Source organism: Dermacentor variabilis, chromosome 5 (genome assembly GCF_050947875.1).
Source record: "Dermacentor variabilis isolate Ectoservices chromosome 5, ASM5094787v1, whole genome shotgun sequence".
NCBI lineage: Eukaryota > Metazoa > Arthropoda > Arachnida > Ixodida > Ixodidae > Dermacentor > Dermacentor variabilis.
Window position 1 is genome coordinate 105175149 of NC_134572.1, and position 23451 is coordinate 105198599.

The 23451-nt window shown below is 45.0% G+C and overlaps 1 protein-coding gene across 1 annotated transcript in view; it reads left to right on the forward strand.

Annotated features, from left to right (window-relative positions):
• The first annotated feature begins 836 nt into the window (after positions 1 to 836).
• The window catches only part of LOC142583014 (cell surface glycoprotein MUC18-like), a 310093-nt gene continuing 287478 nt past the window's right edge, over positions 837 to 23451 (forward strand). The window contains exon 1 of the mRNA XM_075693242.1: positions 837 to 1143. Within this exon, the coding sequence (XP_075549357.1) occupies positions 1002 to 1143 (142 nt within the window). The 5' untranslated portion in view covers positions 837 to 1001. The remainder of the gene's footprint in view (positions 1144 to 23451) is intronic.

Here is a 23451-nt window from a genome sequence, read left to right on the forward strand (position 1 = left end):
ACCACTTCCGCTAGGATCGACAAACGTACTGTCAAGCTATGCCTCTGTGAAGGCCAAGCGACAGGCTAAAGTTAGGTCATATTGCATCATGTGTGGCGCCATCTCTACACGTTATCCATCCATGATCCACTATTGGCTTCTTTCCTCTACACAACGATACCAAAGTAAGGCGCGTGTGTCTTACAGTTACGATGCTATAAGCGATAATAGTATTAGAAGTTTTCGTTACATGTGCTTTAAGCAAGCGACCCTTACTTATCGAACTGAATGAAGTTTATGTAAAAAAAAAAAACGAGAGAAATGCAGCAGGGTTTTATTTTGCACCGTTGTGGTAATGACAGAATTCTGCGACGTGCCTATGTGTAGCATTGATTTCGTAATACTGGCATGTTCTCGGGCTAACGACGATGAACAGACTCCGGTATTACTTGCATGCAAAGCTATCTGGATACCACCGGCATAAAAACACCATTATAAGTGAAGTTTAATGAGCTTACGTAGCTCCTTTTCAACGCATTAACGGGATTGGCTGTCAATGTCCTAATCGTGCTAAGAAGGTTGTAAAACGATGTCCGCGGTTCCGATTATCACTATCAGCTGCCAATATTTTTGTCACAATTCAACTAGACGGAATGGCAAAAGCGCAGTATTAAGTCTTGCGGTGTAATGCTAAACAACGTAAACCATTTTGACCCTGCAAGCCGCATTTCGGTGAATATGGATCAACCTCACTGTACATCAGTATCAGCACTTCATATGAACAAGAGCAGTTTTCACTGCCCGGTATATGTGGTAAGTAGGATAATATTGGTACAACTATATTTGGCACAGGGGCACGACACCTACGCCGGAATGGGCCACTTACCACTGCTGTAGTATACAGGCTGCCATTTTATGTGGCGTCAGTGCTTCGTCCACTGAATCTTGGCTCCCATCTTCAAGTGCTCTGCTCTCATCGCCGCCTGAGTCCCCATTCAGTTCGCTAGACTCGGAGTACCTCCATGGAATGGGCTGGCAAGCTGGATCTTGCACCGCTATTATCGCAGTGCCTGGCAGGGGATATGAAGCAGCGTCCGGACACGGCTCGCTTTGGGCACGACACCTACGCCGATATGGGGCACTTACCCCTTGCTGTATTTACAGGTATGTTACCCTCTTCGCACTTCTTGTATAAAGACTGAAAACTACTGCCTCATTGCGGTGTCGCGCCCCGAAGCGCTTTCAGATACATTGTGCCTGGTGTCATCGCTCTTGTCGAGCGTATGTTCCTCCATAGGTAGGTGATTGATTCAACTTTCTGGGGATGTTGAACAAAGCCCGGCCCTGACACTAATGCTATCGCTCAAACGCTTACCTCCGTTCTTGAGACTGTGCGTAGACTTGAAACGAGACAGTCAGCTATTCCAAATGAGCTGAAAGGTGTCAGTGAACGGCAAGAAGCCACAGATGCCAGGGTAGACTGCTTAGTTGGAAGTGTAGATGCACTCGAAAACACGGTTGCAGCTTTCGATAGCGTCGAAATCTCGGAGCCAAATAACGAGTTACGCAGCTCATGTGATCAACTTCACTCGCTCATTTCAAGATGTGATGATATAGAAAAAAAAGAATGCGATGATGTATTTTACTGTTTTTCGGTATTGATGATGAGCAAGGCGAAAACTGGGTTGCATCTGAACAAAAAAGTAATAAAGTTTTGCTCTGATCATCTTGGCGTTACCATGGTGAACGCACAGTTTGAGCGCGTGCATAGATTGGGACACTTTTCTTCTGAGAAACTTCGGCCCATGATAACACGATTAGCCCTTTTTAAAGAGAAGCAGAAAATCCTCGCGCTTGCGCACAAGCTAAAAGGTACTGAGTGTTCCACACGTGAAGATTTTTCTTTATCCACAAGGCAAGCTAGGAAAAAATTAATTGAATTTGCCAAAACAAGAAAGCAGCCTTTCGAACTTACAATAAATAAAGTTCGTATTAATGATAACACTCATATTCATGACCGCGTTACCGACACAGTTGTGTCATCAATCCCGCGGCTAAAAAAGGCAACATTTGCTGGTGTAGGTATGAAATCGCAATGTTCTTTAATGTTACTGCTGTCGCTATCTTACACGAACATTCGCAGCCTACTAAACAAGCGCGGTGCATTGAGTGCCTATTTGTAAGATGGCGATCTCAATATTGTAGCTTTAACTGAGACTTGGTTGCGCACCGACATCACTAATGAAGAACTTCTTACCAGCAGTAACAAATATAACGTTTACAGGCATGACCGTAGTGGGAAGGGGGGTGGTGGTGTCCTGATTGCTATAAAAACCTGCATTCCATCCTTTCTCGTAGACACAAATTCCCCTGCTGAAATAGTTTGGGCCGCATGCGCAACAGCCTCTACCCGTGTCCTAGTTGTCCTAGTGGGTAAATGTTATCGACCGCCCGACGCTGACCACTCGTTTCTCGATGTACTGCGTGAAAGCATTACATAACCGCTCACCGCTTATTTCTGACGTTACTTCTGGCGTACCGCAAGGCAGTGTCCTTGGTCTTCTTCTTTGCTGAATTTTTATTAATGACCTTCCACAAAGCATGTCATATGTTCCACGGCTGTTGTTTATCTCCTGGGCGACTTTAATTTTCCACTTATTGATTGGCCAAATTTGTCATCATCATGCCGCTCCTCTGCCGAATTTATTAGCTTAACACTAGATTACAATATAACCCAGACAGTCGATCAACACACCCGTGGTCCCAACATCCTAGATTTATTATTAACTACCGCACCTAATAACCCCGGACCTATTGCTTACATTAAAGGCTTGCGCGATCACAAAATTCTTCAATTAGATATTACTATTCCAGAAACTTTCTATCGGGTTCAGACTAAACGTATTAGAGATTACAATAGGGTCGACTATAGAAATATTAATGCTGAATTGACTAATTTTTCCTAGTGGAGAATTTCTGTCATTCTTTAATTCAAGTAGGATACCATGGAATACCAACTAGCCCGTACCCAAACCTTGCTTTTATTCAAGATTAGTAAACGACAGGTGGGAACTTTTTAAGCAAAAATTAACAGCACTGGTAGAAAAGCGTTTAAATATTTAAAACGCAACCTGAAAGCCGCATCACCAGAAATAAAAAAAGCTAGCATATCTAACATTCGTACGTCCTCAGTTAGAATATGCGTCATCTATCTGGCACCCTTCCCAATGATAACTAACCTATGACATAGAAGCAATACAAAATCGCGCTGCTCGGTTTATAACTTCCAATTACTCTCGTGATACCAGCATAACCGCACTAAAACGTACACTTGAACTACCATCACTTGCTTCCCGCCGGATCATCTCTCGTCTCTGCTTGCTTCACACCTTTTATTACCATCCACACTCCATGCATTCCCTGTTAAATCCACCCTTACGTAGATCCTCTCGCCTAAGCCATAGTCGTCCCATAGCAAACATTAACACCCGATCGTCTGCCATGAACACTTCATTCTTTCCCGACGCTATAACCCATTGGAACCATCTCCCAGAAGATATCGTGTCATGCACTGACGGGAAAACGTTCCGCGAAATGTTAAATAACCACACTACTTAATTGCCGATCCCACCGACCCTTACTCTAACACGATGTTCCTTGTTTTTTCACAATTGTTCCTGGCTTGTATTTGTTTATTGTTGTTTCTTTACAGTTGTATAAATTTCTTCTAACATTGTTACAAGGATTAAAGCCCTCCCTTATGTAATGCCTCCGGGCCTTTAAGGTGAAAATAAATGAAATGAAATGAAAAATCGTTATAGCAAATGACAGATCTAATCTTTGGTTTACTAGAACATTAAGAAATAAGAAGAAGCGTCTGTATAGGGCGGCCAGAAGGGACAATCAAGCCTCATCTTGGGCAGCATACAGTGATTTTCTAAAATTTTACTGCAAAGAGCTATGCACAGACAAAGACAAATATTTCTCACGTCACCTGCCATCTCTTCTATTCAACAACCCCAGAAAATTCTGGCAAGTCATATCACCAGGTGACACTGTCCGCAATATTGTGCTACATGATGATGGTGAAAGCCGTTTGTCTGACGCTGATTATTAGGTAGCATTTAACGATCCTTTCACATATGTTTTCACACAGGAAGGCTGTTCCAATTCCCCTAGTTCGGGACTTTGAATATCCTTTTACGGAACCAATAGATATTGCAGCAGATGGCATTTCGTCTTTAATAAATAATCTGAAATTGTCCACATCTTCCGGTTAAACAATGTCAACTCAAAGATACTAAAAAACGCCGTTACAATTTCAAGCCAAATTTTGTGTCATATTTTTAGTAAATCCTTATCATCTGGCGAACTACCCCTGGAGTGGAAAATTGCAAAGGTTATCCCTGTATTCAAGGAGGATTACAAGCACTCTCCACGAAATTACCTTCCCATCTCATTAACGTGCATCTGCTGGAAACTACTGGAACATATCATAGCATCGCATATCTACCGCCATTTAAAATCAAACGACTTTTTTTATTTCAACCAGCATGGATTCAGAAAAGGCTTATCTTGTGAAACTCAGTTGCTCAAATTCACAACAGAATTACATTCCAGCATGAATAACAAACAGGCTGACTGTGTATTCTTAGATTTTTCGAAAGCATTTGATCGTGTCGTTCATTGTCGCCTCATCTCAAAAATATCCGTGATCCGACTGGATTCATTAACTTTATCTTGGCTCCGAAACTTTCTCTCCCTGCGGCAACAGTTCACTTTTGTAAATAACCACTCACCGCTTATTTCTGACGTTACTTCTGGCGTACCGCAAGGCAGTGTCCTTGGTCCTCTTTTTTCTTAATTTTCATTAATGACCTTCCACAAAACATCGCAGATAAGGCTTTGCGGAGACGATTGCATTTTATACCGTACGATAAAACCTTTTGATCACCATTTATTATTGCAGAATGACCTTAACCTTTTCAGTTTCTGGTGCGGTACACGGCAGGTGACCCTGAACTCGGACACATGTAATGTTATGTCCCTCTCGCGAAAACACTCACTTTCGCTTTTCTTTTCTTTTTAATTCGAAAGCTTGCCCTTAGGCATAATACGAAGGATGTTAAAAGTATACGAACAGATTCGACTCGTGCACATACTCTGGAAGGGAACGATAATGTGGTCCACGAATCCAACGTTCAAGGTCGGGTGGGCGGCCAGGCCGAAGGCCTGTTGCCCGGAGGTGGCGGAGACGGCTTAGATTAAGTTCTGGGAACGTCCATAGTAGGTGTGTAACGGTCACAGTTTAGATTTCTGCGTTACGAAATGGGCAGGATGAGCCGTATGGACCATGCTACTGTCGTGGCCAGAGAGCGGTCACAGATGGAGCGTGCGCGACCCTGACACGTAGCCTCCTTAACGTAACCTCCTCTCGGCGGGTTAACCCAACACTCGCTTTTCTTACGTCCTAAATGACGCCGCCGTACCTCCGACTTCGTCCTACAAGTACCTTGGCACTGAACGTACAACTCATCTTTCCTGAAGTACACACATAACAGCTATCTACGCAAGACCTTCAAAAACTCCGGGTTATCTGCGACGGAACTTTCGTAAATCCACTGCTACAGTTTGTAAATTAGCATATCAGACTTTTGTTCACCTACAGTTAGAATTTCCGTCATCAGTATGGTCACCACATCAAAATTATTTAGTTGCTATGCTAGAATCAATTCAAAACAGAGCATCGCGCTTCATCACAAGCAACTACCACAGAACCTGCAGCGTAACTAAGATTAAAGCAGATATTTCGCTCCAGCTACTTGAAACTCGTCGCACGATAAGTCTCCTTTGCCTTTTCGAAAGATACGTTCATGGAAATCGACCTCATGTGTTGCCGCTTGAAGTACCCGCGCGCGTCATGTCGCCTTAACAATAGCCATAGTTTCATGCGCATATTCGGCAATACACTGTCATTTAACGCATGAGCACTGCCCCGTGTCCTAACCGTATGGAACAGTCTTCCTGGTAACATTGCGTGTTTAACAAATCGTGATGCCTTTCGCGAATAATTGCAAAGCTTCCTGTAGAAACATTGTATAAGGATCTTATTGACCTGCTTTCCCTTCCCTGTTTTTCATACTTGTATTTTTGCATTTTTTGCGTGTATGAGTATATTACTGTGTTTACGCTGTCTAAAGCTTAGCCCAGACAAACATTTTTTCAACTTTCCTTTACTTATCTTGTGACTGCCTGTATTCATATTTATATTGTTTACCCTTGTTGAAACACTTACTTTGTGTCCCCCCTGTCCCAATGCCCTTAAATGGACCTGTAAGGTATTTTAAATAAATAAAAACAAACTATATTGCCGCGGCTATGTGCCAGTGGGGACGAGGTTGAAGTAGCGCGGGTATTTGGGTTAAGCGCGGAGACGAAGAAGATGTTGTTGGTTTTTCTCTCTAACGACTGATAAGGCAAACTTGTTAGTGGTGCTGCTCCGCCTGCTCGTCGATCCCACGTCGTTACAATATATACAAATATCCCGTATACAGATCACCGCATATAGATATCCACGCACCGCCGTTATGCGTTTATTAGCAGCGCAGTCAATGCCGAAAAGCTCAGTGACTGTAAACAACAAACCTGTGACGTCGCTAACACGCAGATGCTATGGGCAGATAAAAAAAAAAGATTTATTTCTGCTCTAGCCATTTCAATTCGCAGTCACAAATAATTTAATTCTCTGGTTTTATATGCCGAAAGCACGATTTGATGATGACGCATGCCGTAGTGGAGGAACTCCAGGTTAATTTCGACCACCAGGGGGATCCTTACCGTGCCCCCAGTGCACGGGACCCCCTCACCTTACTGGCGTTTCTGCATTTCTCCACCATAGAAATGCTGCCCCCGCGGCCGGGGTTAGGTCCCGTGACCACGTGCTTATCAGAGCAACACCATAGCCGCTATAAGCTTCCACGGCGGGTTCGTCGCCGCAATAATCTATGGCTTGCTGTACGACGACTATAGAAGGCTCGTGACCAATAGAAATACGAGGGCCTACCAGAATCAGTCGTTCCGCTGTAGGTAGCGGTAGGAATCTATCCTTGTGACGTCATGGCCTGGAGCAGGTCTACACGCTATACTTCTTCGAATTAGCAGTGAGCGCATTCATTTCCCGAAACGAATCAGAATTGATGAGCCATCTACTAGCAAAGAACGACGCACGCCGTACTATGCACCGGAGTCATCGATATTTCCTTGCAAGAAGGGTCAATTGCAGCTTGCTATATCCCCAAGGAGAAAGCAAAATGACAGCCAGCGAAAGAAGCCATGAATTAAGAAGAACCGTCAATGTTGACGGGACGCGTCAGGTGGTGCTTTGGAGCCCGTTCCTTGCAGCCATAAGATGGGTTTTATCTATATCCGCGGCGACGCCCATTCCGCGGCAAAAAGGTGTCTTTTCGATCTCGGAAGAGGGTAAAGACCACTTACGCGGCAGCTACGCCTCCCTGGATTTGGTTGTTTCTCTCTCTCTTTCACCCTCTCCCGTTCCTTTGTTTTTTTTTTCTTTGCCAAAACGCTGACGAGAGGATTCCGAAAGCGCGACAAGTCACGCCATGGGAGCGGGCCGCGTTTACACGATGCCGCTGGTATTAGGCAAGAAAAAAAATCGAAAAAAAAAACAAGAACAAAGCGGCATAAAAACAAGTGGGCGGGGCCGAGGGTGGGCACCGCGCATCAAGGAGCGTGTTCGCAGGCGACCGTGCGTGCTTTGCCGCACGCCCGAGCGAGCGACCGTGCGCGTTGCCTGCGGCGAGGAGAACAAGGCGTTCAGGCAAAGCCAGAGAGAAAGAAGAAATAAGCAGAACGGCGAAGAAAAAAAAAGCAGGCATGTTGCACGGATCGATTTCATTTTCTGTGCGCGCCAAACGCCGTTGCCGCGGATTCGTGCATGCATGCACACACGCACGCCTCGTGTGTGTAGCGTGGCTAATTCGGCAAGAAAAAGCCGTTAAATAAAGTTTACGCTTTCCCTCAGAGCCATTAGCGGCATACCCTCGCGCGATATTGCCTCACCGTCCGTATATATATAGTGCTCGGAGAGAATTACATCGGGTTTGTGCTCATCTGGATTAAAGAGAGAGAGTAACGACAGATAGCATCCAGGATGTTAACTAAAGTATCGTCCCGTTGAGTAACCTTTGCTTGGGGTTGCGTGCAATTATAATGCAAAAATAGGTGCACTGTCCTTGCGTACGCTCGTGGTTTCATGGCCCGGGTCATTTGTGAACGGCAACACGTACACCTATAATTCCTGAAGCTGCTATTCGGTCTAGATCTGAAGTCTAAGTTGTGTTGTTTTCATCGCTCAAGAAATAGCCGTGTAACATTTCGACCATGTGACATAATCTGCAGTAAATTGAGAAGAATTTTATGAACGGTACTTTTAGAAAATGGTAACTATACTGACGTAATATATTTGGTAAATGAGAATTCTTTTATGAAAATCGGATATCTACTCGTACGCTGCCTTGATATTGATTTCACATCGTTCAGGCCATTTTTGACAGGGATAGTGCAATGGGAAAGCGATCATCTCCTCCGGTTTTAACACGGTGTAGAAAGGCCACAACTGTTGTGAATATGCATCGCTGCCCAATGTAATATGGTTGTTAGAGACGCGACAAAGTGTGTTAAGGTATGGGTAGTTATAAAAACGAAGCAGTAAATAAACTATTCAAGAAAGTGACATGACAATCGCGCATTTTTGCAGCACGTGGTCTGGTAGAAAAAAAAATAACGAAAAATAAGCTAAGAATTGGGCTTACAAAATTGTACAGTTTGACAGCGCATCACTAATTATCCATACCGTGTACGAAAATGCCTCTGCTACTGAGAAAAAAGCTAAATAAAAAGAATATACGACAGCAACGGCAAGTGTACCATTTACGCATTGTTTCTACTATGAACTATTGGACACTGAGATGAAGGGGACCTATATCTGACCGTATCTGGTCAGCACTACCTAGGAAAGTGACGCTGATGACGCTCTGTTTAAAGGTCCACAGAAAGTGAAAGCTTGAATGGAAGCATCAGAAAATGCTGATGAAGATAGAACAGACCTCAACCAGTGAAGAGATTTCAGCTAATACATTTCGTGTAAACAATCAAACTCTGCGTCAAAGTAGGCTTGGACCTATTTCAATGTAAAGAAGCATCAACTGTTTGCTATTAATTTGCTAAGCGTAATTTGTACGTACACCCAGTGAAGTGCATCATAGTCGTAATTGTAAAGCTGCGTAGCGGCAGCCGAGTGTGAATGTATTCAAGCGGCTTCTTTCCAGCGTTTCGCAGACAGCAAAGCCGACACGGAACACCTTGGTGCTTGCCTCCTTAGACATCAACAAATTCCAACTTCCGTTATGACGACAGCTTATTCCTATGTGATCTTCTTTCTTCAAGCCCTCGTCTGCATCCGATGCAGTGACACACAGACACTCACCAAGTGAAGCCATACCCGTCGTGGTTGCTCAGTGGCTATGGTGTTAGGCTGCTGAGCACGTGGTCGTGGGATCGAATCCCGGCCACGGCGGCCGCATTTCGATGGGGGCGAAATGCGAAAACACCCGTGTACTTAGATTTAGGTGCACGTTAAAGAACCCCAGGTGGTCGAAATTTCCGGAGTCCTCCACTACGGCGTGCCTCATAATCAGAAAGTGGTTTTGGCACGTAAAACTCCATAATTTAATTTTTTTTAAAGTGAAGCCAGGCTTTCTTTCGTTGAACTAATGTAGCATTCGAATCACCATAAAAGTGCTCTCGCAGATATACCGGCATTCTGAAAGGTCATACTCACAAACATGAAAGAAAATCTTTCCTACGCTCTGCTCACACCGCCGACGGCCTTCGCAGCCGTGCTGTTATGAATCCTGGAAGCAGGCACTTCGGAAGAGTTCGGCTTATGAGAAATCATTCATAGATAAGAAGCGCTCAAAATGATACATATTAACTCATACTCCGTCACAGTTTATTCACCCAGAGACGTGGTACTTCGCGTCGAATAGACAGCACGACCAACTCGTTTGTTTTCGTTGGGGTACGTGGATGCTGCTATTACATCGACACTATTGCATACAAGTCAAAGAGAAGAGCAAGAAGTTTCCACCCGCAATGTGGACAGAGAGAAGTTAACGACAGAGAGAACATCAGATGATGAAAGGGCACTTCAGACTCGGGCATAAAAATAATTACACAAGAATTATGTGGCCAAAGTGATTCTTTGACGGTGAACTGTCTTCAGGAGCTGCAATATGGAGAGTAGTTCCCTCAGGATAACACTTGCAATATTGTAAACCTTGCCGGAAGAACATACACAGGAGGCAAGACATTTTATGAGCAACCTTAAGAGGCTGCGAACAAAACATCCTCATCATGCTACCGCTTTTTTTCACTTCTTCATTTATTCTTTGTTTCTTTCTTTCTATAATCTTACACCAGAAGCTGAAGAACATCGCGTCGGAAGGATGAGAAGATTTCACAGCCCAACCAAAATGTTGAGGAAAATGAAATTGCTGAAAAACAAGGTGCCTGTTTTAGAATAACACAGTAGGTGCAAATGCGATTAATTTGCTACTGCTGATATCGAATAGCAGCGCCAAGACAGAACGCAAGAAAACAAAGTAGGGTGAGCAGATGACGCTAATCATGTTTCATCTTCACGCTATATTTCCATTATAATTTAACGAGCAAGACGCACTGCTAAGCAGACAGAACAAGAGGTGAGAAGGCAGACAGCTAACTTGCCGAACAATAACTAAGAGAGGCCTTTCGGAAACGCGGATGAAATGGCGAGGGCCAGCCTTCAAGTATCCTTACAGCTAAGCCCTCCCTTCCGGCACTGTCACTCAACCTGTCGACAAAGTCAACGGCACCCCATTCTTCATAACGACCAGACAGTAGCTGGATTGACTAGGAAAAAGAAAAAAAAAGGCAAAAGCCCTTAGCTCAGCTTCTCGCTCAGCGCCACCGAACTTTTACTGTGCTTCCACGCGACACTCTTGTCTTGAGGGCCAGTGCTTCCATAGCTCACGTGACTGCGCCTGTCGGCTTGATCTACCACGCGAAAAGCAGCAACTAAAGGTGCTGAGTGCGCACAGCCGTCTTCCGGCGCCTTTCTGTCCTCTAACCTCGGCACGATCGGAAATGCACAGAGTGCAGCGGAAAGCTTAGCGATCTGGCTGAAGAGAAGGTTGCCAGTCGCTGTCCAGGCGTCCAGCTTTCTTTTTCAAGGCACCTCATAGGAAGTGCCGTCGGACGTGTAATCGACCGAAACGTCCAGACGCCGATTATGTGCCCTTCGCTCTTTCTTCTTTTTCTTTTTTTTATTGTGTTTCTGTGTTGTATTTCTTGTGTGCTCAACAATACTGTGCTCTGCGCAAAAACCGATCGTGTGGAGCTTCTTCACTCCTGCGCCTTGCTTCGCAGCGGACTGACTACTTAACTATTCAGAAAACAGCGCCAGCGATCACTAACTACACAGTTGATAAAGTTGGTAGCCGGTCTTTCTTGTTTTGACAACGAGAGAAAACGACGGCCAACTGTTCTAGCCTAAGGAATGAAACAAAAAAAGGACGTAAATAAAACATTAGTACAACATGAAACAACTACCCGCACGCTTTAGCACCTCTCACATTCTTAAGAAGTTTGAAAGTGACGTTCGAGACCTAGCAATGAGTATCGGGACAGGGCTCCGATAGTGAAAGTTTTGCAGCAATGACCATCTGAGTCTATTTCTTAACAGTTAATGTTTTGCATATTCCCGACAAGTCCGATCGCGATGGTGCGACGCACACCACTGCAACAGACAACGCGTAAGCAGGAAATATTTACACAAGTGCTAACGACAGCGGGCATAAAAATGTAGCTATAATAAAAGCATAAATAAGCCTAATAAATATTTAATTCCAGATATGTTATAAAGCAAATCTTGCTCACGAACACCACGAGTCAACTGCAGTGTCATGAACCACCGCTATTATACCACCTCTAGATTCTTATATGCACCGTTCAATGAAGCAGAGAGAACCAAGAAATCTGCAAGTCATATTAGCGCGATGATCCTACCTTGCGCATAGAACTGCAAGTAAAAACTCGGAACGACGCGAAACGAACAGCAACTTAAGCAAGAGGCCCTGCTTTCGCAGTAGCGGAAGAGCTTTTGCTTCGAGCCCAATTTTACTATACCGCCTCGACCACCTGAACCACCTGGGCCTGGTGTTCCGAAAGCGAGTCAGCTTCTGCGGCCTAACGCATGACGCGCATAACACTGCGAGAGACGCGCGCTCGCGAGACGGGAGAGAAGGGGTGCTGGGGAGGCCGCGGTGCAATCCGATCACGAGGTATACTACGGGCGATGATGACGCCGGTATTTCTTTGTCGGCTTCCGCCGGGCCGTCGCCCCACACTGAGAGCAGCGCTTGTCTACGCCACAACTGTGCTGAACGGAGCGGCGCACCGAATCCAACGCGGCGTCCCGCCGGCGAACCAGCGAGACGGGGTGGGGTTGGGGTGTCTACAAGGGAGCAGGGGGGTATATAGCGCTGGGCGGTTTTCTTTTGCGTATGGAAATGCATGCCGTGACCCACGATAGTGTTCTCGGAGGTTCCGGAGACCGGGTGTAGGCCCCGACCGCCGACTTCCCCAGATAATGGACTTCTCTCTCCCTCTCTCTCCCCTAACTTCGTCGACTCTCCCGGCCTCTCGCCGGGCGACCGCAGATCGGGGAGTCGGGATTCCTTACATCTGAGCGGCGTCACCAAATGCACCTCACTCTACATATGCCGCGGCCCTCCGCCACCATTTCGCCGTGTTCGGTCTTCCACTAGTGTACCTTCGGCCGGTGCCAGCCGTTCTGCGTCTCTGGCATTTCCTGCTCTAACCTTCCCGCATCGGTGGCATGAGGAATGAATGAATCGAAGACGAAAAAAAAAAGAACCTAAGAAGAACGAATTGAAAGAAAGGGGCTATATAGGAAGAAACTAAAGTACGAAAAAAAAAAGAAGTGAAAATAGGGAAACATCCGCATGAAAGGAGCAAGAAAAAACATTGAGGAACGCGATTCTGAGAGAGCCAAGGCGTTCTCTAGAAAGTATAGGACTCCCGGAACCTGGCGCACTTCTTCTCGTTCCGTTGGGAGAAGTGCACGCGTCCGACTGTCTAAGCATACACCACTTTTTGGCGTTTTGACTTGCCCGTTCTTGGTACACCAGCGCTATACCTAGGGTCCTTCCAGAAATGGCCGCTGGCCGTCAGCATACTATGGTGTCGCGTTCCTGGCCCTACACACACACACACACACTCGCATTTCCAGAGCGTCGCCGAATTCCTCGCCTTCTCACTTTCATTTTTCTCACTTTCCGCCGAGTTGAGATGCCCGCTCGCGCATGGCTTCCCCGCACACCTGGAGCTCGCGCACATTCGCATGCATTTTCACTTGCCAAGAGGCAAACCTACCGCTTTTGCCAGTTTATATTGGACTCTGGAATTTCATGCACTCGTAGACTTATGCAGTGGGCTTCTCGTTCTTTGGGTGGCATCGCTCTCCCTCTTATATTCTCGCCTTTTTCTTTGATTTGCATTGACGACTGCAGGATGTGCAGAAGGGGTGTATTTTAGTTTTATGCTAAGGAAACTGTAATAAAGGCAGAAAGAGTGATATCGCATTTGGTTTTCTTGAAACGGTGAGAAAATATGGCGTTCACAGCTGTTTACAGGGCTCCAAATTCAACTGCATCAGGAACCTTCCTTATTATTCATGCACACGTTATAAGCTAGAATACACGTAGCTATACGGCATCGAAATTGAGCAAATGTGCTCCGAGCATTCTCGTGGCCGGTGTTTATAGGTTATATGCCCTTTCACGGCACTGTCTTTAATGTCCAGATGCTCACCTCCGAAAGCAACTAGCACGTTTAGAACAATGATTTTGAGCATTTCGCGCTGATATTTTTGTAGATGTTTCACTTGCAGCTATTTGTTTATGATCATCTGTCTCGTATCCTTGACAAAATCTGCAGACTACAGCAAGAACACGAAAAATGTGGTGGAGTTCATTGCTACGTGAATTTGGTAACTAGAAATAGCGGAATCAAAATTACCGGCCTATGCCTGAACGAAGAATCTGCTAGAGTTTAGTGCCTCTTGTTTGAACCGAAAGAAAAAAATTCAATACGAAAAAGAAAGAAAATAAGCAGAAAAAGCGAAGGATCTATCCGAAATGTTTACCGCAATTGGGTAACAGAGAATTGTTAGCAAACGGAAATTTACCAGACTGATAAGACAGCGAGCCTACACAAGAGCTCCTATATATGCAACAGCGCGTTGTCAAGGTCACGTGTCAGCCTTCCACCTGAGGCCTGGCTCCGATGTTTACAATCTCTCGCGCTGCTGTCCCTTCTGTAGATAAACCCTACATTAGAGATATACAATATAGAAGACGGTCAAGTTCACTAGCGCCGACGCGGTGTAGTATCTATCTTCTCATATTTCTTTCGTTTTATTCGCCGGAACTATGTAACTACATTCGCTTGCAAACTTATCTCTCATTATATTCTTGATCAAATATTAAAGGCATATCCTCTCAATTTCTGTATAGGCACATCACCTATGAATCTGCACTTTTGCTGGACTGTGGTGGTGATAACAACTTTATAGAAAACTCCGGCAAATTGGTGACCTGGGCTTAGGCCACCCCCGAGGAGGTTCGGAGATCCTGTGTCCTCGCCGCCTCACGGGCTTGCTGGATGGCCCACGGTTGAACTTGGAGGGTTGAGCTGCGCAGTGCGGCCGTCCACTGGGCCGCAGTCTCATCTGGTGAGACTGCATTTTTTTTGCCTGTAACCTTACCTTCCTAGATAATGTCTCTAAGAGATGCGTCAGCCCTGCCGCATAGTTTGGGGATATCGTCTGAATAGATGTCTGGATATATCCGCCTGAGATGACCAGGGTTGGGGGAGGTCTTGGCTTGGAACTGCCTCCAACCTACCGCTTGGGCCCTTGTCGAGTTTAGGGTTAGGGGGTGAACTGTTTCTCTAGTACTTTTTCTCAATCTGTACTGTCTGTAAGAGAAGGGCTGGCAGTTATATCCACGCAGACGCATTAGAAAAGAACGAGCTGTCTAGACCTGGTACGACAGATTAATATTATCTAAACGAGTTCATCCAGAAATTTGTAACCACACAGAAACAGCATTCTCGGGTGATATAAAAACGCGGAAAATAACCGCGAACAATCTGAATAAGAAAGAATGCTGGTCGGTATTGATAGATTACGTTCTTAACGGTGACCGCAGCGCAAAAAAAAAAAAGAAAGAAAGAAAGAAAGAAAGAAAGAAAGGAAGAAAGAAAGAAAGAAAGAGAAACAAACAAAAAGAGAAGGCAGTCTCTTAGGGGGCATGTTATTTAGAAGTCTAATCTGCTTATTCGAAAGCGGCTATTCCCGCCTGCTCTGTCATCGTTATTGACAATTGCACTACGCTGTTCATCGCTGCCGTAGATGGAAGTTGCTATAGATCCGTTGGCGTGACATCACGAGTGTATATTTTAAATCATAACCTGTATGAAGCAACGATAGAGCCGCTCAACTTAATCGACAAGATAAATTCAACTTTTCAACACAATCTCGCATTCGTGCCGCGGCATCATTATTGTTTAAATTTAACAGGTACCCATTATTTTTGGTTCCGAGTTCTCTTTCATGCCGAAAATTTACGGATTTCTTCTCCATGGCAAAGACTATACCACCGGCACAGCTACCATTATGCTGGAAACTGAGCGCAAATGAGACGCTTAGAGTAATTTTATGTTTACCTTCGTTTAATTTTACAAGCGCGTCCTTGACATATGTTCTACTTATGAACTGAGAAAGCATGTTAGTCGTGGCGCATTTCTTAAACAACGCTTTCGACTTTTAGCCTTGTCCATTAGGTCTAGCCTTCCTACATTAGCAGTCCGGATTTAGTTGATTGAGCTTACTTATTGGTAGACATCTATATGTGGAAGGGCTCTTTAGCCTCCGTCAATTATGAAAGGCAAGGGACAAGAGTAATCGCTTAGGCTTTGTCGGCACATCAGTAATATAAGAGCAGCCGCTGTTAGGTGGGTCAAGGTCAGCTTCAAAAAGAAGACACGAGAACCAGCTTTGGCAACGCCGAGCTACCCCCTCCCCCTTCCTCCCCAAAGAAAGACGAAATGTATGGCGTAAAAAAGCCAATGCCCACGTGCAGAGGATTGATCTACTTTGGGCCCTTTGCCACACCGAAATCAGCCCAATTATTTGTTTCAATCGCGAGATATCCACCGAAACAAAGAAACGAATGGCCCATCGAAAGCAATTTGGCTCAGCAATTCGATTCAATTATCTGTGTACATCTATGTATAAGTATCTGTGTACAAAAAAGAGGCAAATTCACTGCCACTATGTTGTGTCTTTTTACTTTGCTTGTCACGAGTAAAGGGTAAAACACAGTTTCGAGATATTTAAAGAAAATTAAAATAAAATCTGTCATTTTACGTGCCAAGACCTGCGATTACTAGGCCCCCAAACGCTTGTAATGCGGACACGCCGTGTAGCAATTTTTGCGCCGAGCACTGTGGTTGCTGAAGACTCACGACACAAACTCATTTTCGAAGGCTATAGATTCTTCGCGAGAAGTGACTCAGAAGGAGTAGCAGGTTCAACGTTGAAACAGTGGCTGATTTATTCATCGCGAATCTTAATTCCCAGCGATGCCACACACGGTAACCAAAAGCACAGGCAATCAGAACCTGAGACCTCCGAAAATACGTCTGCACACACACACACACACACACACACACACACACACACACACACACACACACACACACACACACACACACACACACACACACACACACACACACACACACACACACACACACACACACACACACACACACACACACACACACACACACACACACACACACACACACACACACACACACACACACGCACGCACACACACACAAAACCCTAAAAAATTCCACGCGTTCAAATAAACTTGATTCTGCGAAGTTTGTGCTCAAGGGCTTCTTTTACGCAATATTTTAGTAGTATGTGTTCGTGCTCGCTGGCATTTCAGAGAAGGATATGCCGCTAGATTTCTGCGGAAGAAGACATCTTGTGGTGTCACGCAGCGCGAAACGTACTTGGCCTGACTTTATATGATCTTACATCTATGAAATTATGGAAAACACGAATGCACGTATGCCGTCGCTCCACTGATGTGCTACCCGTACGTGTAATCGTGTTGTATATAGAGTATTGTGTATATTAAGAGTCAGTGTACTAGGCTTGGGTCGATTTCTTATACATTGATTCAACTAAAATAAATAGCTGTGGAGTGAGAACCTCAGCGCGCGCTGAAGTCTTTATGACGGCAACTAAAATATTTGCTAAAATATAATCAAGCAACCAAACAGCAGGCAAAACAGATCTTTTTGTTTTTTAATGCATAGGCGTGAATTTTCGTCAGTTGGCGGAAACATATTACGACTCCGCAAACTTTATGGCCACGCAATATATATATACAATAACAACGCCACTCGCCGTTAGTACGGCGCCCCTCTTGGTCACCCCACCACTTCAATGTAATGTCTTTCCCACAGTTGTTAAGATCGTATGCGACTTTCATCTTTACGTTGCACGAGATTCCACCTTCGTACTTATACTCGAAGCTCTTCAGTCGCGTGGTATAGTTCATAGGTCAGGGCGTGAAATGTTCGCCACGCTCTCCATAAAAGATGCACGAACTTAGAGACAGGAGAGAGCCCAGGTGGTGGGCACTTTTTATTGCGTCTGGTAAACACACCGCACCACAATTCGGGTTCGACAACCCTCGTTTCCTCCCCCCCCCCTCCCCCAACTGGCCTCCGAAAAGCCGGCAGTGACGGCGCTCTAGCCAGTGCTGCCCCGTGCTCGCTCTTCGAAGCAGCGCGGTGGCGCTGCCCAGCACGCGCACGCCAACCAGCGGCCGGGAGGGCATCGGTAGGGAGGGGAGGGTGGCTGGGGGCAGAGCAGGGGTGGGGGGGGGGAGCCGAGGTTCACGCGCGGACCGCCAGGCGGCCTCGCGTCCTCAAAGCGAGCGCGCACCGTGCTCATTTGGTGCCTCGCTGGGATACGGTGTGCGCTGCCGACGCTCGGATACCATGCGCCGCCGACGGGACTCCGGGATACCTCCACTCGGCTGGATTGCGCTCCTGGCGGGCTTCGCCTCCTCCGCCTCTTCTTCGCCCGGTTAGTGTTTCTCATCGCGCACCCTCTCCCAAACGGGATACCCGTGGCAGTCTCAGTGTCTTTCTCGCTGCAGAAAGGTCCCACGCTCGATAAAGCGGCCATAATTTTAATCCGATGATGACATACATAGTCAACGTGCGAATGCGTGTGAGCGTTTTCGGGGGCACTTACTACAACTGCGGATCAAGGAAAAAAAAAATTATACTCGATGGCGGAGTAAGGCTCATCAATGACGAACACACGACAGGTGTGTGCGTGAGCTCTGGATGTTCGATTGCTTTAAGAAGCGTCAAACTTGTTGTACTCCCCTCTTCTCCCAGGCTAAGCGAACTATATCCTTTAGTTTGATCTCTCTTTCTGTTGCTTATGTGTGATTTACATCGGCTGAAGTTGCATCCGCAAGCGTTTATACAGTGAGCCAGTATGTAGGAAGATGAATGGATAAGCTCCGAAAGTTGAAGTGCGTTTACACGTTGTCGTATTTTTTAACCTAGCAGCAGAAATAATTTAGAAATGTTGCAAGTACAACTATTTGACCACGACGAAGTTGCATTGCACTATCCGGTGACCATATCCTCATCTTATTAAAGATGGGCACCTTCCTTATACGTAGGCTTTGTCAGCATAGGCTCGAGCTTTCTAAGATGGTAAAATTCATCAAAGTTCTGGGCTGCTCCACAGACGTGCGCTGTTCTCAATGAAAGCTTTGCTGTGTACGGCACAAAAAAAAAAAAAATATCGCAAATACTACAACACATAGATTGAAGCATATGTAGCTATTGTTTAAGTAAAATAAAAGGAAACACTGCACCAAGATTGCATACCTTTGTTTTTATGTAGAAGTATATATACACTGGTTCCAGTACAAAATGGCACAAGAGAATAAAAACGTGAGTTCCATTTTACTTGGAAAGTGTCCGGCGTTATCACTCCGCTTCTAAAGGCAGGAAAGTTCTCACAAATACGTGACAGCTGGAAAGAAAAGATGTATAATTTCAACAGTTTAGGGCATTACAGGCAAAATGAGTTTCCGTTCTGAAAAGTTGGAAAAAGATAAGAGTTCTTTCTTGCCTCCGGTCTACGTTGCATATCTTCGATGCCGAAGTTCCCCCTTCTTTTTTTCTTGTTGCTGCTAAACACTAAAACACTAAAAATATGCACTTCATTCTTAGGGAGGGGGATAATACTTATTGCAGTATAGTACTTGGCCGTATTGCTCAAACATAGTGACAAACTCTGGAACTCGATATTCCTGTCTAAGACGCCAACTTGAACCCCTAGATGCGTTTCTTGAATAAAAGCAAATTTCGATTTTGTAATCAGAAGCAACAGGGATCGATGATGCGTCATGATCAGCGGACGTAAACTAGAGACTCATAAAGGGAGTTAATTTGCTGTCGGTAATTGTACTGAAACTGCACCCGAGATTTTGTGTAAAATTTAGTTCCGAAAGAATCTTTGACCTTCAATAAAAATAAAAAAGTATAAAACTTTATATGTATGCACTCGAATAAAAAGTAAACGAGAGTACGTTGAGTTTCTTCCGACACTAGCGAATTCCTGTTTTCTTCCATATAGAATCGCTGCAGAATGGGAAAGCTTGCGGTTTATTTCACTTCCAGGCTTTTCGCAATCCCTAGTCTGGATCTTGCTTTCGGATTCTGGATGAAATTTACGCCGCAAAACCCAATCTTTTCATGGGCACTCTCCAGTCATTGCAAACCCGATAAGCATTGAAGCGATTAATCTCACGAAACGGAAAGACTAATTTGATTTATAATTTTGCCGGAATGAAACTTCAGCGGAAAGACGTCATAATGGTTCGTTTGAGATAAATTAATTCGCATTTGATAGATCGCTTACGTATTCAGTATTTTCTGTTGGCTCTTTGCTCTGCAATCGCATTGATGGGAATCCATACTCAGTGCACTATATACAATAAAACTTCGTAATCCTTTATCACACAGGATATAACTTTTTCCCTTATGACTGAGAGCTCCAATATGTGAGGTTACTTCTGTTACTTAGCGATGACTTAGCCTAACTCGAAAGTAAACTGAACAAATGTTTTATTATTATGCTGTCAGTACTCTGGCCGCTGCTGGTAAGGAAGGTTCTGTGAGCAGTCGTCCATGTGCAACGATGCCGGAATAAATAAAAAAAAAATAGTGGAAACACTGTTTTCTTTCTACCTTCGCGTTTTTAAACTTCTTTTGAAAAGCACTGATCTTTATAGTAGTATTTTCTTCGCCGTACCAGTAATGCTTTAGTCGCGAATGAATAATCTTTGAAGCACCGAAAGAAATGTAATTCTGGCAGCTATTTTTTTTTTTTCTAACTTTGCGTGTTCGTTCCGATATGTGTGCTGTTGTTTTGTGAAATTACAAGTCATTGGTGCGCGCATAGTTTAGGTGTGTCTATGTAGGTATTTTCTTTCTTCGCTCTCTCACTATTTCTCTCATTGTCGCTTTTATTCAACTCCTTCCAGCTTTAAGTATTCACAATTTTCCGGCAATTACGCAAAACCAGGAGCAAGCGAAATGCCCCATAACGTTGATCGACGATGCGAACAAGCATTACAAAGAGCTTACATAAAATTCTGCCAGGAACAATACATGCGTGCAGTAATAAAAGTGACGGTGATTGTAACACACTTCCGGGGTACGCGCGGCAGTAAAATTGGCGCACATATTACCTGTACTTAGGCGACACAGTCTGTCGCTGATACAGTGTCCTGAACCTTGACCGCTTTTACCTTCTCGTCCCTGCATTTTAACTGAGCTTCAAAGAGTAGGCATTAGAGTTCATACTCTTCGCAAACACGATATACTTCATTCACTTTGCATTACAAGTAAGCCCCTTTATGAAACATAGGAGTATGTCTACACGATCTTATCCTGCCTTAAGTTTCGCGCATCATTCGCACGCAAGGGCCTCGTATGCTGCGAACACATCCTTCGTAATTTGTGCTCAGGTAATGTGAGAAATGTCTGGCAGTAGGAGCACGAGCAAGGAGTCCTTACAAGCATAGAGTTGCACACAATGATTACTAGAGGCAGCCCTGGCGCTGCGATCATTCAGCCACCATGGGAAAGATGGGAAGTAAATTGATGTGTCCTATCTTCGTACTTGTGGATTAAGACGTTCTGGTGGCTTTGTTTATTGCTCTTTAAGTGCCTTCATTGTCCTGAATTTCGCAGCAATCTATACTTCGCGAAGGGCACAATGCGCTCTGAACACGCACGATTCCCACTAATTGAAACGCTTGAGCGTGTCGAAGTGGCCAGATCGAAACGCACCAAGCATCATAAATACCTGGATGGCCCGCGATAAATTCATAAGGGTATTTTATGTCGCTTGTCGATGCATGCGTCCGCGGCGTAATGGTTTTAATATCAAGCTTCCGTGCTAGAGGTCTTGTGTTCGAATGCTGCCGTCGGACAATTTTAATGGTGTTTATACAATAATCTGTTACACAGTACTTTGTTGATAATGACGAATTTACAAACTCGCGGTGCCATTTGAAGCCAGAAGGACGAAGTTTAGGCAAATCCATGTACGTTCCATAATTGCAATGCTGGCTGAACCACGCAGGTTTTCTTTTTTTAAAGGAACTTTTTGTTGACACTTGCTTGCGCTGAACCATTGCAGCTCGTGTAGAAACTAGCGCCAGGGTTCCCACTGGTAACTATTGCATGATATGCTTACACTTAGGCCCAGCATATGCTGTCACTCATGTTTGTCCGCTTCTACTCGTAACGCGGCCTGCAAGGTTCAAGTTACACAGAGTGAAAGGCAAGGCGGGTGCCGCCCGAAAAATACGACTCCAGCACAACTGTATTTGCGCATTCCCAAGCTTAGAGCTGCACTCGAAAAATTACAGTGTAGCTTGGCGTCTACTAAATCTGCATTTGACATTTTATCAGAAGTGTTGCCATGTTTCGCGTGATGTCATGATCTTATATTGCTTGGCGTACTTCCGAAAGTGATTCGTGTTCACAAAGCTTTCAGTGCAAATACGATGAAGCTCAATTTACTTGTTTCACAGCAGAATCAGTCTTTTTTTTTGCTTAATGGCCTCGTTAAAGAATATTCTGTTGCATTGCACGGATGCACTTACTATAGGGACGCGCCATGGCTAGATACAGAATACTCAGGCTAAGCAAGGAAACTTTACTTCCCAGGAATAGAATCGCGAATCAGGCGCAGCCGCAGCAGCGGCGTAGGCTTCTTTTGCGATGCTCAGCGAATTTTGCGCGACTGAAAATGCCCTAAAGAGCGCGGTTGAAAGCCCCCGATGGTATAGGCCTAGCTTTTGTTGGGCAACGAAGAGCTGAACCTGGTGGGCGAGAGCACGTACATGAGGAGAGAGTAGAAATCCTTGACTCAGCAGCACGCCGAACAACAAGGGGATGAAACGCGAGGTGTACGTACGTGCAGTGGGTCGCAAATGAGGCAAGTCACAAATGTTCTTCGTCGGCAAACAGTGCCTTTCGTCACCCTTTCAATATTATGTTATCTTTGTAACCGGCGGCGGCTCGGCTCTGGCATACAACCTATGTAGCAACGTCGCGAGTCCCGGAGGCCCAGAAAACGCATCAAAAGCGGTACGGTTTGCGTCTTCCGTGTGGGTGGAGCAAATGCAAGGCGTCGTCGTCGGTAAGCAAATGGTAGAAGGTGTTAGAAGCCACAGGAACTCACTGGGGCGCTTGCAGGCGACATTCAGAAAGTTCGAACACATTTTATTGGTGCTCATGTAATCTTTTTCACGAACATCTCGTTTCCTTCACTTTCCTTGTTGATTTCCTGTTCTGTCGGCTCACACTTCGTGATGTGTCTATCACGCACTGAAAATCAATGACCATGAAACTCTTGATTCGAGCCTTCCCTGCGCTACTTTTGAAGCGCTGACCCACCAAATTACCACGGTGTACTTAGCGAAGTGTCATTTAGAAAGCGATAGCTCCGTTAGTGCCGTTCCTAAAATACTCAGAACTAAGTAAGCGACTGTGTAGTTTCGATGCACACCTCCTGACGAAGCAACATCTGTTGTGTGTTTCTTTTCATCCCGTAGCCCATTCCCCCTGAGTAGGGTAGCAAACCATTCAAGGCTCTGGTTGACGCCCATATCTTCTCTCCCTTTTATTTTCTCT